Source organism: Cricetulus griseus, chromosome 5, assembly GCF_003668045.3.
Source record: "Cricetulus griseus strain 17A/GY chromosome 5, alternate assembly CriGri-PICRH-1.0, whole genome shotgun sequence".
NCBI lineage: Eukaryota > Metazoa > Chordata > Mammalia > Rodentia > Cricetidae > Cricetulus > Cricetulus griseus.
In genome coordinates this window covers 8090059-8106914 of record NC_048598.1, presented here as the reverse complement: position 1 = coordinate 8106914, position 16856 = coordinate 8090059, and the positions used below count along the sequence as shown (strand labels likewise).

At 43.8% G+C, this 16856-nt stretch overlaps 1 protein-coding gene across 1 annotated transcript; it reads right to left on the bottom strand.

Annotated features, from left to right (window-relative positions):
• Positions 1-1296: 1296 nt before the first annotated feature.
• On the bottom strand, positions 1297-16840 carry Rrp15 (ribosomal RNA processing 15 homolog). The gene is made up of 5 exons (XM_027418737.2): positions 16663-16840; positions 12193-12461; positions 10135-10232; positions 8889-9087; positions 1297-1754 (listed from the first exon to the last, which is right to left on the bottom strand). The coding sequence occupies exons 1-5, from the start codon at positions 16805-16807 to the stop codon at positions 1620-1622; spliced, it is 846 nt and encodes a 281-aa protein (XP_027274538.1). The 5' UTR covers positions 16808-16840; the 3' UTR covers positions 1297-1619.
• Between the last annotated feature and the right edge of the window lie 16 nt (positions 16841-16856).

The window sequence follows — 16856 nt, the reverse complement described above, 5'->3', positions numbered from 1 at the left end:
ATAATGACATTGGACAGTGTGAGTCTCCACTTTATAGAATTCAATGTGGAACCAGAAGAGACTTAAAAATCTTAGATGACAGAGGAATTTTAATATGTTTAGAAATCCAAAGGTCAAACGTGACAGAAGTAGGCCATTTACAACATGAACCCCCAGAATGAGCTTAGCAACTGGGTGTGGTGGTGCACACCCATACTTCCGGAGAGGATGGAGTTTCCAAGACAGCCCTGGTACCTCAGAAGTCTGACTCAAGAATCACATATAAACATGCTCACCTTAGACTTCTCAGACACACTGGTTCTGCATAAGTATTCTGAAGCAAAACAAAAAGACACTGAAACCTCAAAGACATGTATGTCCACATGACAAAATTATGTCATGGCCTCTCTCAAAAGCGACACTTTCCTTCAGCTGTAACTCGATTTTAGTGATGGAATAAAGGTTTCTGCAAGAAGAAACCTGCGAACATTTTCCTCCTTACTTGCATTTTGAAAGCTAAGCTCAACTAACACAAATCTACACCAGGACAACCTGTTCCTCCTAAGCAGCCATCCACCCACTTTCATCCAAATCAGAGCTTCAGGAAAAGCTGCAGACACTTAGGATGGCCCCAAAACAGTCAGCAGAAGACAACGAAGTGTGATTTTCATTCTGAAGAGTAAAAACGTGTGTAGGTGGTTCAATCTTTCCCAAATTAGCTGTGTGCTGTACTATTCGGAAGTGTTAGTCTGTGTTAAGTAGTATCCACGCTAGCATTCCTGTATTGTTACTGGGAAAAACGTGTTCACGGTTATTTAGAGTAAAATGACAAACACACCAGCCACATCATTTACTACAACACGTGAGCTTCAAGGAAGTAGTACGAGTGAGTCCTCTTCAGTCTGACAGCAAACTCCAGCCAGGGCTAATTCTCCTGTAGTTACAGAGTATTTGTAGCCCTTGAACTGATCTCAAAACACAAACACCTGTGCCCCAGCACACCCTGGGAAGGGCTAGGTTCAGCACACAGCAGCTGCAGGTGCGTGCAGGGCTCATTTCACGAAAAGACAGAGAAATGGGTCCTTCTCAAAGAGAGCGCACCATATCCAGGACCCAGTTCCCCCACAAATTTTATCTCTTGAGCTGAGTTCCATGGAAATCTTGGATGCATATCAGACAGCTTTATCAGTGTTTCTAAAATTCAAATAAAAACATTACAATTTAAAATTTTACTACACAGATTTTCTAAGGCTTACCAACACAAATGGCATCACTCACCCCCACAATAGCTATATGGATCTGAGTACAAACAAGGAAAAATCTTACATCAAATTCAATTTAATCATAAATGGTCAGCACTTTAGAAACATAGCTGCATGATGGGTATGTGCTCACATGTAAGGATCCCAGAGAAATGGCATCTGAATGCTCAAGAAAGGAAAGTAGTTCTTTGTACAAATATTTTGGGAAAATGCCTAAAGTTACATAAGGATTAAATACACAATTTTACTACAGTTTGCACATGAAGGAGCTCACTGGAGCAGGTGTTCTCAGGAAGTCCGGGTATTTACCAGATGGCCTCATAGCTCCCAACAGTCAGACACAACGTCTTTGGAGGAGAACTGGAGGCTCCCATCTGCTCAGTCACTGGCCGACCCTGCCCTGCCGCCCCCGGGTTCATCACTCTCCTTGTCCCAGTCCTTCATACTGGCTCCCATCATGAAATCGTCTTGCAGAATCTTCCACCCGGGGCCCTCTTCTGACTTCATTTCAGTCTGAGAAAAGTTATAAAACCAAAATATTCACAAATCAATTTAGCCATAAGAAAAAGTTTAAAAATTGTATACTCCAAAACAAACTTCAATGTGTAGTTTTAAATGAGATTAAGCCAAGATAACATCAAATGACCTTATAAACTATGCTCACGGATATACAAATACAGATTAAAAGAAAACTTTCAACTCCACCAACAACACATGAAAGCAAAATAATTTCGAGCTGGGAGAAAAACAGAAAATAAAGGCTTGGCAACAATTTTAGACATCTAGACATTAATCAGCCTTCAGTGATAATTTATTAGAAGATCCCTGGCAATTATTTTAACGGAAGACTAACCAGGGTGTTCAAGGTGGTACCACACCCAGATTTTGTAAAAGTGTGAACAAAATACTCCCCAATTCTGGTCACAGTCTCACTACCTGACACAACCATGGAATCAGAGACTAATAACAAACCAAAATTATAAATAACTGAAGCAGGCAACAAACTATGTAGCCAATTTGCTTCGTGTGGTGTAATACTTGGAGCTAAGTGCACATTCCTTCCTTTTACAATACAATGGCACCACCTTGTGGCATTATGCAAGTAACGCAACACATTTCTCTGACATTTACTGCCTGTCAGGAACACCAAGGCAACAAAACCAAGTCCTATCCTCACAGAGACAGTCAGTCTGTGCAAATCTATTCCATTTGGGGGCTATGTATATGTAGTAAGCATTTTTAAAGGAAAAAAAAAAGCATCAAAATATTGGCAAGGTTTCACAAGCTAACTCTGCTAAAGCCTCTATTTTTAAGGACACTGTCACATATTAAGAGGGGGGGGTGGGTGTTCTACTCCATCACTTCTAAATTTGTGGAATGAAAAACTAAAACACGATTTGAGCCATACAACCCAGAGACCAGGCAGCATATAGATTTGGTAGACGGGGAACCGACTTAGTATTAATACCAGACACCCTGCTGTAATCTAAGCAGAAACCAGAGCACCAGGTACCCTGTGCTGTTGAGAACAATATGGTGCAGCGCTTGTCGGACTGCAACAGGAGGCAAACCTCTCCTGGGGTGCAGCCAGGTCCTCTTCCCCGATGACCTCTGAAAGCAGAGCCCTGATGCTACCCCAGGTTTTCCCTAAGCCCCATTTCTCTCGCTGGCCTCCTTAAGAGACAGCTGCTCCTGAGTGGCTGGCTCCTGAAACCAACAGTCACAGCCAATTTAACTAGTCAAAGCTTTCAATTGGGAGGGAGGGATAGAGGGAGGAAGGGAAGGACCGAGGGAGAATGAATTTGAACTAGGGTCCTACACTGTAACCCAGGTTATCGTGGAACAGATTACTATGGCCAAGCTAGCCTCCAGCTCACAGTAATCCCTCTGTCTTAGCTTTCTAAGTGCAGGATTACAAGCATGAGCCGCCATGCCCCGGTTTCAATTCAATTCAATTTTGTTTTTTTTAATTATTAACAACATAACTCAGAATTATAAAATGCAGTGAAAAAACAAATTACTCAGTGATTTCAAGTTCCGAGTGTATTACCCTTTTGAGAGTCAGTAAAAATAGCGTGGTACCTCAGATAGTCTTGGGGTTTCCAAACATATATTTTAAAAAGACTTCAGAGTCAATAATTTGAATAACTAAAATTCACGTTTAAGGGGTAAAATACAGAAAGTTTAGCCCACAGGATTAGGCAACAGAAACTTGTTTTCAGATTCACTTCGGTTTCAAAGTGGCCATTAGAAGCATTAAGGGTAAGCAAGGGCTGGCTTGAAGCTACTACACACGATGATAAGGAAAAAGGATGAAAAGATAAAACTAAGAAAATTACATACAAAAAGAGAAACAGCACAAGAAAAAGCAGGGGTCAGTCAGATGGCTCAATACTTAACTGTGCAAGCAAGAGGACCTGAGTTCAAATTCCCAGTGCCTATGGAAAACAGTGGGGTATGGCAGCATAAGCCTGTGGTCTCAGTGCTGCAAGGCAAAGACAAGAGGACGAAATACTGAGTTCCCAGTACAGGGACAGACTGTCTGCTACTGAGGAGGGCACCCACTCAGTGTTCACCTCTAGCCTCCATGCACACACCCATGGGTAAGAAGCCTATGATGCAAAGAAACAATGTGCCCCTCACTGGCCTGCTTTTACAGAAATATCCAATCGAGATCATTCAGAAGCAGCTGGTGTAAAGTTTAAAGATGAAGACAGCCCTTAAAGTGTTAACTAGTTTCCATTTAAGTTCAGACACACTGACAGCCAAGGCATGCTGAGGAAGACATCTGGAGCTATTATTAGTTCAATAGCAAATAATTAAACAATTTAACCTCATTCCATTCTGAAGAAAAAGTCAAACCCTAAAAGAATGATCAAATCTAAATTTAGCAGTCATCAACAAGTTACTGTCAATTTATCTAGTAGCAGTGAGTTTTACTTTAATTTTAGCTAAACTAAACAGTTTTAATATTGGCTAGTTGCATCTAAATAACTTTTTTGTTTAAAATGTCTAGCAAACTATTTTCAACTACAGTTATCTACCTACAATTAACTCAGCCTATTTCATCTCCCATTCATCCCATGAGATGAAGGGTACACAGGGCATTTCTTCACATTTGGAGGTACGTAACAGCACAAGCAGCCTTTCCCTCAGAAGTGGGAATGAACATCAATGGCTTCTCCTCGTGCAGGATATCCCACCGTCACACTGGTCAGAGGAACTGAAAACACCCCTCATGAATGTACAAGAGCTTCCATAAAGACGCTACACTACAGATGGAGACTCCAGGACAAGAGTACCAACACAGTGCCACTTCTCCCTGGTCCTCAAAAACCCTTAGCAAGTGACACTTAGTAAGTGTCCTACTTTCTAGCTTACAACTTAAAAGGCACAATGATAAACGAACAAACCCAAATAAATGAAACCCAAACATTCATCGTTAATTCTTCAAAACAACTACCTTGTTTCTTTTAAAAAGTCAGTGGTATTTTTGTTTTTGATTTGTCAGTTGTTTACTGGGCTAGAATGAATGACAAGATAAAATCAAATATAGTATGTTAACTTTGACTGGATTTTGGTACTCAAAGTTATAAAAGGATCTTCTGAATTTTATGGTATGTGAATCATATCTCAAAGCCCTAATTTTTAAAGATAATCTTTGGTGTACACATAGCTACAGTCTTCAATTATCAGTAACCAAAATTTAAATGAGAAGATGGGCAGGCAAAACAGGAACAAAGCAAAGAAGGGTTAATGACTTAAGAGACCTAGTAAGAGAAGCAGGCATCCTCACACTACTGTCAGTTAGAGTTTCTTCCTATGTGGTTTTCATAAATAACGTGGAAGAAGGTAGTCTACATTTTGCATTCAGTTCCCAATACTTAAATAAAAAAATACACTTGCTTTCTAGAAAATCCTAATTTCTTGTGAAAACAACTAAAAAGCCAATCCTAACAGGTAAATTTACAAAGATTCTTCTACAGGCATTCCATTATCTTCTACATCAAAAGCATGGGATGAGGAGCCGAGGAAAAGTCCAGGCTGCGGCTGTCTCTCCAGCTCTCTTTCTAGTCTGTGTCTGCTCCCGTGACTTCGATCAGATCTGTGCAGGCAGCAGCACCAACAACCTGCACAGTGACTGCAGCAGGGACAGAGCCATGCTGCATTTGAGTCTCAACTCCACTGAATGTGGTCAGTGTGAGCTGGATTGACTGTCTTGACTGGTTCTGACTTGGGCTTTTCAATTCTAAGAGGAGTCTACTTCCAACAGCAGAATCGAGAAAGGACACTTACACACCACCTAGCACACAGTAAAACTTCCCAGGCCCACTTACTCTAACTGAGGTCCTGTGTCAACATGTACCTAGCAGATTCCCAACTGAGAATGTGTGTGATCTTCTAGTGAGGTCTGAACACATTCTTAAAGCAAGACCCTGATAACAGTATGGCAGTCTCCACACACCTTTACTCCCAGCACTCGGGAGGCAGAGGCAGGCAGTTGAGTTCAAGGTCAGTCTGGTCTACAAAGTGATTTCCAGGACAGTCAGGCTGTTATACAGAAAAACCCTGTCTTAAAAAACAAAACAATTAAAAAATAAAAATAAAAACAATCCACTTTCTTGCTTCTTGTTAAGGAAGCCTTCTAAGCAGCAGTTAGAGATAACAGCAAGACAAAGTGGACAAACTATCCTTTTGTAAGAATTACATGTTAAAGACTCAAAATGTAAAATGAATGTTCCAAGTCTAATTTTTACTGAATTACTTTACGAATCTTTTGAATTTAAAACAGCGAGATAAGCAGCTGTAACAGCTCCCTTTAGAGTTGGCTGCAGGTGGCAGAGTTCCTTCTGTCTCTTATTTTCTAGGAAGACAGTACGCAGAAAGGACAGAGACCTCACTTTACTGACAAAGCAAAGCAAAAATAGCCATGACCTCAGACAGCAGCTGGATGCACAGACATTGTCCTGTGCACTCTGGGCTGTGACTCTCACCTCCAGGGTGCAGGCTGTTATTCTTCACATAGAATACAGCTTTTTGAATTTCATCAGATTCCAGAATCTGTGGCCTTGTCACTACATACAATATCTAACATCCCCAGAAAGACTCTCTCTCAACTGTCTGGTGCTCAAAATGATGACTTTTTACAAGAAACAAGAAAATACTCTTCAGATTTTAAAGTATGTGCTACAGGGTACTAACACACAGGTGCAGACTTCACAAAACAAGACAAGGCTCAACCTCAGCCAGGGTGTTGTTAATTTCAAGTTGAGGATAGACTCTTTACAGCAGCTTCACAGTGACTAGTTTACTCCACACTTAGGCCATATTCCTACTGCAAACACAACTCACTCCAATTATAACTGCTATTCATGTCAGATAGCGTCCTACAGCACAACTGCAGTGTTGTTGTAAGTGACTACAATGAGAAACTGACTTTGAACTCTTCTCATTCATAGTAATATAGAGGGCTCTGCTTGGAGTCTTGCTTTGTCTAAACTCAAATGTTTAGGCATTTCAGTAAACAAACATTAAGCTGGATTATTTACAAAGTAGGCATTCCACACATTCCATCTGCAGATCTTAAGGGGGAGTAAAGCCCTGTCCACAGCCCTGCGAGGGGCAATCTAAGGACAGTACCTTTCTCTACACATTCCCAGGCTTCTAGCCCTCCAGACCAACTGAAAATGCTGAGGCCATTGGAGACCTGTGTGACCTCCCTTCTAGGCTTTCCACCCAGGGGCAGGGAGTCCACAGGTTTAAGCTCCAGAGGAGCCCAGCTTTAAGAGGGCCTAACCACACAGGATCTGGGCTCTGAGACACCAAGGAAGCCAGTTTCATTGGAGGTGTCCTCAACACTGAGTGCCTGCTTATATTCCAGGGCAGCACATCCCTACCTCTGCTCACCATTTAAAGACCTCACACCACAAACAATTCTATATCATAGAAATAAACAGCCCTGCCGACTAGGCCAATGACTGCTTTCGGTAAGAATGTGCACCAACACTGGTTGTCCTGCACTGATTCTGAGATCTCTGTCCTGTAGATGCAGCCAGCTATCACTACTCCTTTCTAACATAGTGTTAGTTTCTGATGAATGAAATCTTGCATAAAGTCTGTAACTAAGGGCAGAAGTCACAGGGCAATGCTTTCTTAATAGCAACCAACAGTCTCCTTTGAAACTCACATTTAAAATACTGCACATGAAGTCCTGGCTTTGGGGAAAGAACTAAATCCCACAAAAGCTAATCAGAGCTTATCTGGCTTTTGAAGAAAAAAAAAAAAATGAAAGAATCACATTTTTTAAGGATAAGTAAAATAAACTAACCTATCGTCACAAAATCTTAAGAAAATCTTTACTATTTTAACATCTGTGAGAAAACAAATCCTTCCAGAAGGTTCCTATCTGAAATGGAAAAACAGTCGTATCTCTACAAGTCCAACTTTGTAAACACAAGCACTCATTGCCTCCTCACACAGCACCCTACACAAAGTGCCCAGCCACAGATGCCTATGTGAGGCATCTCTTACCTAGTCCAAGGAAGGCCTATGGCCTAAGGAAAATCAGTTCCCTACTATGAACCAGTTATTCAAATCCTGCTCACCATGTCAGACTGAAGGTAAACTGATTCCAACCTTTGATCTGCCTCTGCAATCTGTTCTTTTCTGGACACCAATAACCACCGCCTTTCCAACCCACATATGTGGGCCTCAGTTCAGCCTCTCCCCTCTTGATGATTCTGGCAGTGGCCTCCCATAAGCTGGCCACTAAAGCTGGCCTTTTACTGAAACTACCTTGCCACCCCTAACCCCTTTGTTTTCCTTAAAAACAATCAAATCTGGCCAGAGTACATACCCGGTGAAATCGGACTCTAAGAACTCAAGTCCAAATCCCTAAACAGAGAATGAGATTTACAATCTGACCCCAAGCTGTCCTAAAAATCCCTCATGGCCCATCAGAAAACACCTTACATGCCAACCTCTACAAAGAAGAAGACAAAAAAGAAAGAAAGGAGGTTGGGTTAGTCCTATTTGCCTGTGGGTTCCAACAATGGGGGGTGGAGAGGAACGTCCAGCAGCTGACATACCATTGCAGCCTGGCCTAAGAGCACCCAAAGTGAGGGGTGTTTAAAATGTACCTGCTACACAGTCTGACACCACGGATGTGTCTGCAGGAGTCTTCCCACACACTGACACACAGTGCACATATTACACAGTCTGACTGACACCACGGATGTGTCTGCAGGAGTCTTCCCACACACTGACACACAGCTACACAGTGTTTGGAACACCAGCAAACTGGCAGACACAGCTCTCTACAAGGCATCTACTTCACAACAGCTTTAAACCCAGGCTGGGTTCCCATACTCTGAGCACAGGGCTCATGACAGTCACAATTCCTGCTAACATCATCACACATTTTCCCAACTTATTTTTTCTAACTTCATAAGCAATGAACACAGCCGGCTTGCTGAAAATTGTGCAAAGGGCTCCTCTTTCTGTTTGTAAATTTCTACTTGGGAGTTAGGAACACTGGCTGCTGACATCTTCTCATTTCAACAATAGTCTTTCCAAAACAAACAAACGCCTATCTGTTACATTTTAACAGTGTCTCAGGTGTGATTCCCACCATGCAGTCTTTCTTACCTGTCTGGCTTTGGGGTTCGTAGCAGCAGAACTGTTCTCATTTGTACTATCCATTCCTCGGAGAACACTGATGAAATCCTTCTTGGAAACAGTTGACATCAACTTAGCTCGCTTCCTGATGGAACCTCCTGCTTCCTTAACCTTCTCACCAACATTCCTTTGGTGTTTCTGGACAGCATTGAATAACTGCACCACACCCCTGGAGTGTGAAACAGCGAGCAATGGAGGACAAACACAGCAGAATACTGTCTTACCACCACAGTCTAGAAAAAGGCAAGCACTCTCAGGTGGCAAATATGCTAATTTATTCTGGAAAGCAAACACTGAGCTGAACTGATTGGGGTCTGCTTAGTCGACAGTATAGGGACTTAATGGGCACTGTCGCTTTTAGTCAAATCAGGTAGTAAGCTTACTTTACTGTAAAGCATGTTGAATCCAATATGTCAATAAGCTACGTTTTCATATAGTTATTTAAAAATAATAATGATTAAGGAGCTATTGAAAACTTGAGTTTGATTTTTTTTCAAACTAAAATGATTACAGTGTCTCAATTTCTGGGGATCCTCACAGGCTAGGAATGGAGACAGAGAAATCCATAGCATGTAGAGACTCTCTGGTATCTATCTCACTGTGTAACTCCCACACAGATCAGAAAGTGACCAGAGTAACATCAACTGAAGCTAGATATCACTCCACTAAATATAGTTGTGGTTTTTAAGTAGCAATTTAATGTTGCCTTCTGTGAAGCCTTCCCCAATTCCCCAACTCCCACGGTTGTCACTGTACATAGAATACAACCCGTTCTCAAAAGGCTCACTTCTACAGATGATGAGTATTCAGCTCTAGATATGGAAGGTGACAGTGTACGGTGCTCACGTGTGTGTGAGGGATTGCAGGAAAAAGGCTGCCAAGGTAAAGCTGGCAGAATGTGTGATGTATCATCCTGTAATTACAACGTAAGCGAACCAACCCAGCACCATGCACTTAGACAAGCACCGGAGACAAATAGAGTCAGGGATCTGACTACACAATCCCCACAACTATAAAATGGGCAGATTCAAACCAAATACACACTCAGCATACTATGGTTCTGCCTCATGACACCTCTGAAGTTTCTGGTTACATTCGGTGTCCAGCAGTAGGGCCTGGAGGTGTGTCACTGGGCTCTGAGAAGGCAGAGTGCACCATCACAGCTTTTGCTTTTGCTTTCCTGTACTTGTCCTTAAAGGCAGAAGCACTGTCTTACCTCGTCGCAATCCTCTGAAGGTTCCTCTCTGCCTCTTTGTCTTTGACAACATCTGGCTTCACTCTGCACATCATTTCCCACTCCCTCTTCTTATCAAGCTGTGTTATAAATACGGTTATGTGAAAGATTATTAGGCATTTTTCAAAGTGCAGCAAACTTTGACATGATATTCTGTGAAAGGACAAAGGTAATAAATCAGCCAGTTCTGTGTGTCACGGAGGCTGTTTGTAAAACCACAGTTTTAGGGGCTGGCTCCCACAGCCTGTGGTTAGCATGTCATGTGAGAGGCAGAGTCTCTGAGGAGTCCTGGCATCAGGTTCTGGAGAACTGCCAGCACACACACACAGCCAGGCAGTGCAAGGCAGGGTGAGCCAGCCATTCCCAAATGCCACAGCCCACCATCCGTGGGATGCACAAGACCACACTGCCCACTCGAGTAAGGGCAAGCTAAGCTGCCTGTTACCTTCAGGGTGGATTCACCAACTCTCAGAATGAATTCTGCACCAGCTCTGAACAGAACAACATCATACACACATACTGACGTAATGTCTATTTTTCTTTGTATAAAGCCCTTTACACCCTTCTCTCCTCTCACAGCCATCTAACATTGCTGTCATCACACTGAATCCCAAACTCAAATGACTGTTTTCCTACACTGTGCAAGCACTTAAGGGGAGCTGTAGGAAGAAGTCCCACAGACAACACTCGGGCTGGTGTAAAAGGGACTTCAACAACATCCCGGTACTGGAGCCTGGTTTGACAGACAGACAGACTGCCAGATCTGCCTCCCAAGCTGATATACACTGACCGGATGAACTGCTTGCCTAGAGGGCCTAAGCATTTACACCAAGAACTGTAGGAAATGCTGGCTTTTCTCTACTTCTGTGGTAAGAACATGGCTAAGGCTGGGTGGTAGTGACACACACCTTTGATTCCAGCACTCAGGAGGCAGGGGTAGGTAGATCTCTGTGAGGCCAGCCTGGTCTACAGAGCAGAGTTCCAGAAAAAAAAGAAAATAGCCAACAACAACAGAACACGGCTAATACTCCAGATCTGACCACACAGAGCAGCCTGGCTCCTTTAGAAAAGGCATTCTTCTCCTTCAGTGCACTTCCAAGTCAGCAGACTCAGTACCACACAGTGAGAAACAACCCTGACAAGTGACGTGGCTTTGCTACTGACTTCTAGAGATTGCCAGCTCTGCCACTGAGGCTATCGGCAAGCGCACTTCCATGCGCCCGTGCACAGCACATCTCCAGCACTCAGTGACCTACACACCCGCCCTCCGCTCTGCATGCTTGCCCTCCCTGGAATCTGGAGATTGTAGGTGACTTTAGATTCTGTCATTTTTAAAACTGATTCTAACTTTGGCCAGTTAATAAACAAATACTCAAACCTCAAGGGAGAAGCTCCTTGTAAGGTTTAGAGACAAGGGTTTATCCTAACGCACAAAAAGAATTACCAGTAACAGCAACCCATGTGTCCAGAGAGCAATGCTGGAAAAGCCCAACTCGACAACTCCTAAGTGGAATAACCAGAGGAACAAGGGTGTGCCAGACATAAAAAGCAATATACTCTGATTCTAGCCTCTTTCTTTCATTTGTACAGAAACTACACCTTGGAAGTTTGTACTTCTATACTGTCAGTACAAACACGGAAAGTTACTTTTCTTTCATTAGAAATTACTTACTTTTATAACCAAATATTATTGACACACTGATACAGTACAGAGGACACGAAAACCTCAGCATAGCTTCTTTTATACTGTACACCAGCCAACTTACATGCAAACATAGGTCTTTAATCGAGGTTGGACTAACTTCTACCATCAGTGACTGCCCAGAGCAAGAATTCAGTCTGTTAGCAGAAAACCATTCTGAACTCAGGCTCTTCAATATTCAGATTTACACTGCAGGGCTAGGCTTGCTCAATGGTCAGCACAAGACTGTGTTCCTGACTTAACCCTGCTAACCCTGAAACCCCCACATAAGAAGCCCTTAAAGCTGAATGCTGCTGGCACAAACTCCAAGGCCAGGACAGACAGGCAGACAGACAGACCTGCTTCCTTTTCTCCAGCCTCTCCTGCTTTAGCTTCTCCTTCTCCTTCTCCAGCTCCTTGTTTTTGGTGAGGATGGTGGGTTTACTGCTAGGAGTCTTTTTGTTCAGGATTTTAGCCATGGCGTCTGCCCAGCCAGAATTAGTCCCAGCACTTGGCTCTGCATCTTCCTTTTCTTCTTCACAGGAGTCAACATTGTCCTCACTGTCAGCTTCTACTGCGCCATCCTCCGACAACTGGTCCATTTCTGATTCACCGCTTCCTTCTGAACCTGAGAGTAAACATAAATTAAACCTTAGTGCCCTGCCAGGCACTCCGGAGCCACTGTCTGCAGCACGCACAGGAGTACCAGGATTCCCCATGTTGCTAACAGCACCAGACAGCAGCCCACAACACTGACAGGGAAATCAGAGTGGCTTCGAGACCCAGGCTGCAGAGATAAATCCAACAAGTGCTCCACTTCATGTCTGTGGGGACGGTGGGAGATGGGGAGGTCCAATACAGAGAGCGTTTTTTACTTTTTATTTATTTATTTATTTACTTGGTTTTTTGGGACAAGGTTTCTCTGTGTAGCTTTGGAGCCTATCCTGGCACTCCTCTGGAGACCAGGCTGGTCTCCGAACTCACAGAGATCCGCCTGCCTCTGCCTCCGAGTGCTGGGATTAAAGGCATGTGTCACCAATGCCCGGCAGAGAGCTTTTCAGACACAGACCTCAGTTGACTTCTAAACTTACCAAAGAGACTAACCAAGATTAGTTTTAAGAACTTAAGTATTAGCCCGGTAGTGGTGGCTCACGCCTTTAATCCCAGCACTCAGGAGACAGACACAAGTGGATCTCTAAGTTCGAGGCCAGCCTGGTCTACACAGAGATAACCTGTTTCAAAAAAAGAAGGAAGGAAGGAAGGAAGGAAGGACTAAAAGTATCAACTGGTTAAGAAAGACATTTTAGTGCCACAGTACCATTTCCTAAGAATTTTGCCCCACATATTAAAACTCTGAACTTGTGTCCAGAAAAATACGAAGAAGCAGCCTGATTTTTAAAATGGTGGATACAACAATAAAATTTTGTGATTTGGTCATTTCTTACATTTTGGGAGGAAGAAAACAAAAACCACATGATACAGTCAGGAAGCTGAACTGCAGTGCTGAGTAACAATGGCCATACTGACCTCCAAGCTAAGTTCCTAGGTGTGCTGCAGGTTACACCATGAGGAAGCCCCAGAGAGAGAGCTCAAACATCTGATTAGCACTTTACTCAGGGACGGGTTACAATGCATGCCTTTCAGGTACTAATTTTGAATACAAGTCAGGCGTCCCTAAATCCAAAAATCCAAATCCCAAACACTGTAACATGAAAATTTCAGGTGCCATATTGATCATTTCCTTGGATTTCCCAGTTAGGGAAAAGGGCAATCTGCCAGCAAAGCCTACATATAGGTTAGTGTAATCAATCAGCAAAAAGAGCCAAGGACCACACAAATTCTCCCCAGAAGCATCTCTGAGGACTTTGTATACTAACATCTAAATAATGCAGCTAGTTAAAAATATATTAATGAGCTGGGCGTTGGTGGCACACGCCTTTAATCCCAGCACTCGGAGGCAGAGGCAGGCGGATCTCTGTGAGTTCGAGGCCAGCCTGGTCTCCAGAGGAGTGCCAGGATAGGCTCCAAAGCTACACAGAGAATCCCTGTCTCGAAAAACCATGTATGTATGTATGTATGTATGTATGTATGTATGTATGTATATGTTTTAGTCCTCAGAGTCAGCAGCTTTTAAGAATCTCTCTCTCTCTCTCTCTCTCTCTCTCTCTCTCTCTCTCTCTCTCTCTCTCTCTCTCTCTCTCTCACACACACACACACACACACACACACCCCAAAGTAGGTTTTTAGTAAGCTTTAACATGATATAAAGAGATACAACCACTAAAAGTTTTAAGAACAACACCATCTGGGACATTAGAAGCAACAAAGGCTTTATCAGCTCCTAGCAAACGTCTGAACTACAACACTGACATCTAGTGTTCATGCTGATGAACCTGCACAAAGGCAGCAATGAGCCACACTGAGGCAGAGAAGTCTTCCCATGATGCAAGCCACTGCAGCTCACCACCTACTGGAGGAATACAACACAGGCACCAACCTGTAAAAAGTTTACAGCATTATTTTATACACATCCTACCAATGAAAAAAAGTGATGTTCTTGTTTTGGTTTGTTTTTCCAGCAGTTGAAGGCCTTTATTAGGGGTAAGGAAACTCACATGCAGCAGACACAAAGAAAGACAGGGAACACAAGAAGCCAAGAAATCCCTATTTTTTTAAAGAAGCTCAGACTCGGGGTTTGAGTCCAGCATTTGCTGCTAATGAAAATGATAATATTCAGTATAAATAAATAAAAAATCATTGTAATAAGATCTGGCAACAAACACATACCAGTATCGAGAGGGAGCTGAGGTGCAGCTCCGCTTAGAGCACCTGTCTAGCAAGTGCAAAGCACTGCATTTATCCTTCCCTACCTTCTCCCAAAAGACATAGACTTCTATGTCTTCATATGTCTTTCTGGTTCATGAGCATGTTCCATTTTGTTACAACCATAACTTAAATATTACTGGAAAGTATTACAACTTACCAAAAGTTAACCTGAATCACTTACCATCATTCAAGTTTACAATGCATACAACTACAGTTATTTTTACCCTGGGTGACTGTCTGCTTGTCTAAGAAAAACGTGTCAAAAAAAAAAAAAAAAAAAAAAACGGTTACATTAAAAGAGGTTTCACACCTCAAGATAATGCTCAGGCAATGACTTTCCAAATAAGCCTCCAACAGCTCAGGATGTAGTAGGAAGAACTGACAGCTGGGACAGCAGCAATTAAAAAGCTTCTGCATGGCGAAGGAGAGAAGTAACACAGGGAAGACAGAGAAGAGTAGGGAAAAATCCTACCAGCTACACATGTGGTAAAGGGTTAACAGCTAAAATACATACTCCAAACTCAAAACAAGCAATGCTTACAACCTTAAATACAAAACACTATCACTAGCAGGTAAAATGACTCTGAGGTAACGGTGCCTGTAAGCTGTCCCCAGACCTCTGCGTGTGAGCACCCACAAAATAAGTAAATGGAGTTAAAAACAGCATCAGAACCAGAGGCTCCAAATCCTGCTAAGCAGTTTGTTTCTCTTAACACCTCTGGCAAGGGCCGAGGCCTTTCATTACGATGCAATAGTTTATGACAGTTACTTCTTGGTCCTGAATTCCAAGTTCACCCATCCCTTTCCTTACACACCCTTGAAAGAAGCCCTGAGTGATGGGTGTTGTCTTAGGAGCTGAGGGTCAACTGTCTGTGGACTCATGGAACTTCCAAACAGCAAACACACTTAAGGAGATTTGAAAAGCGGTGGTTTAAAAAGAGCAGGGTAGGGCTGGAGAAATGCTCACTAGTTAAGTTCATGTTCTTCAGGGTCCCTTTCTCAGCATCCACATTAGACTGCTAACAACCACTTGTATCTTCAGAGGATCTGAGACCTCTAGCATCTAGTGGCACACCCGCACTCACATTCACAAGCCCCCTGCCTCCGCCACCACCCATCCAACACACATGCATGTCATTTAAAAGTAAGAAAGCAAATCTAAAGAAAGCAGGGCAGTAAGCCACAAAACGAACCTGACAAGGAGCACCGTGGCGCATTAGAAACATAAGAAGTCTCCAGTGGATCAGAGGCTGGAGCCAATGAAAAATCTGACGGACTCGCAAGCTTCTGAAGAGTATTGTAGGCAGTCCAGGCAAAAGGTAGAGTAACTCCAGAATGAGGGCACGCCCCACGCGCGAGCAAGGATTATGCACAGAAAACAGCCATTATCAAGCAGCGGAGAGGCAGGTGATGACAGGAGACCAGCCACATCGGGCAAGTTTAAAAACACGGGCTGCTACTCCGGGAGGTGAAGCCCTTCGTTAATGACTGGACACGCACGATCAGACAGACACACGCGGGATGTGAGTTACCAGCTGCCCCACTGGGGCGTAGGACGCAAACGTCTACCCTTCCCTCTCAGCTAAGAAGCTGGTGACAAGAACGACGAAGTCCGAAAGCAGCAGCAAGGGCGGACACGTCACGGTGAAAGACCTCCCCCAACACAGCTCCCTTCCATTCTCAAACCGTGGTCAAACGCCGCTTCGTTCCTCTCTCTACCAAGCACTCCTCTCCTCCCACTCACTGAGTACCAACTACCCTGCCCCCGCCCCGCTGCACTGTAACCCTGCCTCTTCCCTCTCGCGGCCTTTTCTAGTTTTGCTCCCTGCTCTCCGAGCCCATCTGACCCTTCCTTCCCCGCCTCGCTGCTGCCGTTTCTCAGGAGCAGCTTAGGGATCGAGCCCCGACAGCCGGGCGTCTGCGAGCCGAGGCGCCTCGTCCCACGGACGCCAACGCCGGGAAGCGCAGCCCGGGCCTCGGGGAGCTCCGCTCGGCCGCGTTACCTTCTCCGTCGGAAGAGTGCTTGAGCTCGTCTTCCGGGTTCGACATTTCGGCCTTGGCTACCAGTTTCATCTTTTTCTTCCTCTTCAGGGAACGCTTCAGCTTTTTCCCCGCGCGCACACGTGAGTCCTGAACGGTCGCGGCCATTTTGGCCCGCCGGAAGTGCCCCTCGGGATAATTCAATCGGGTTGCAACG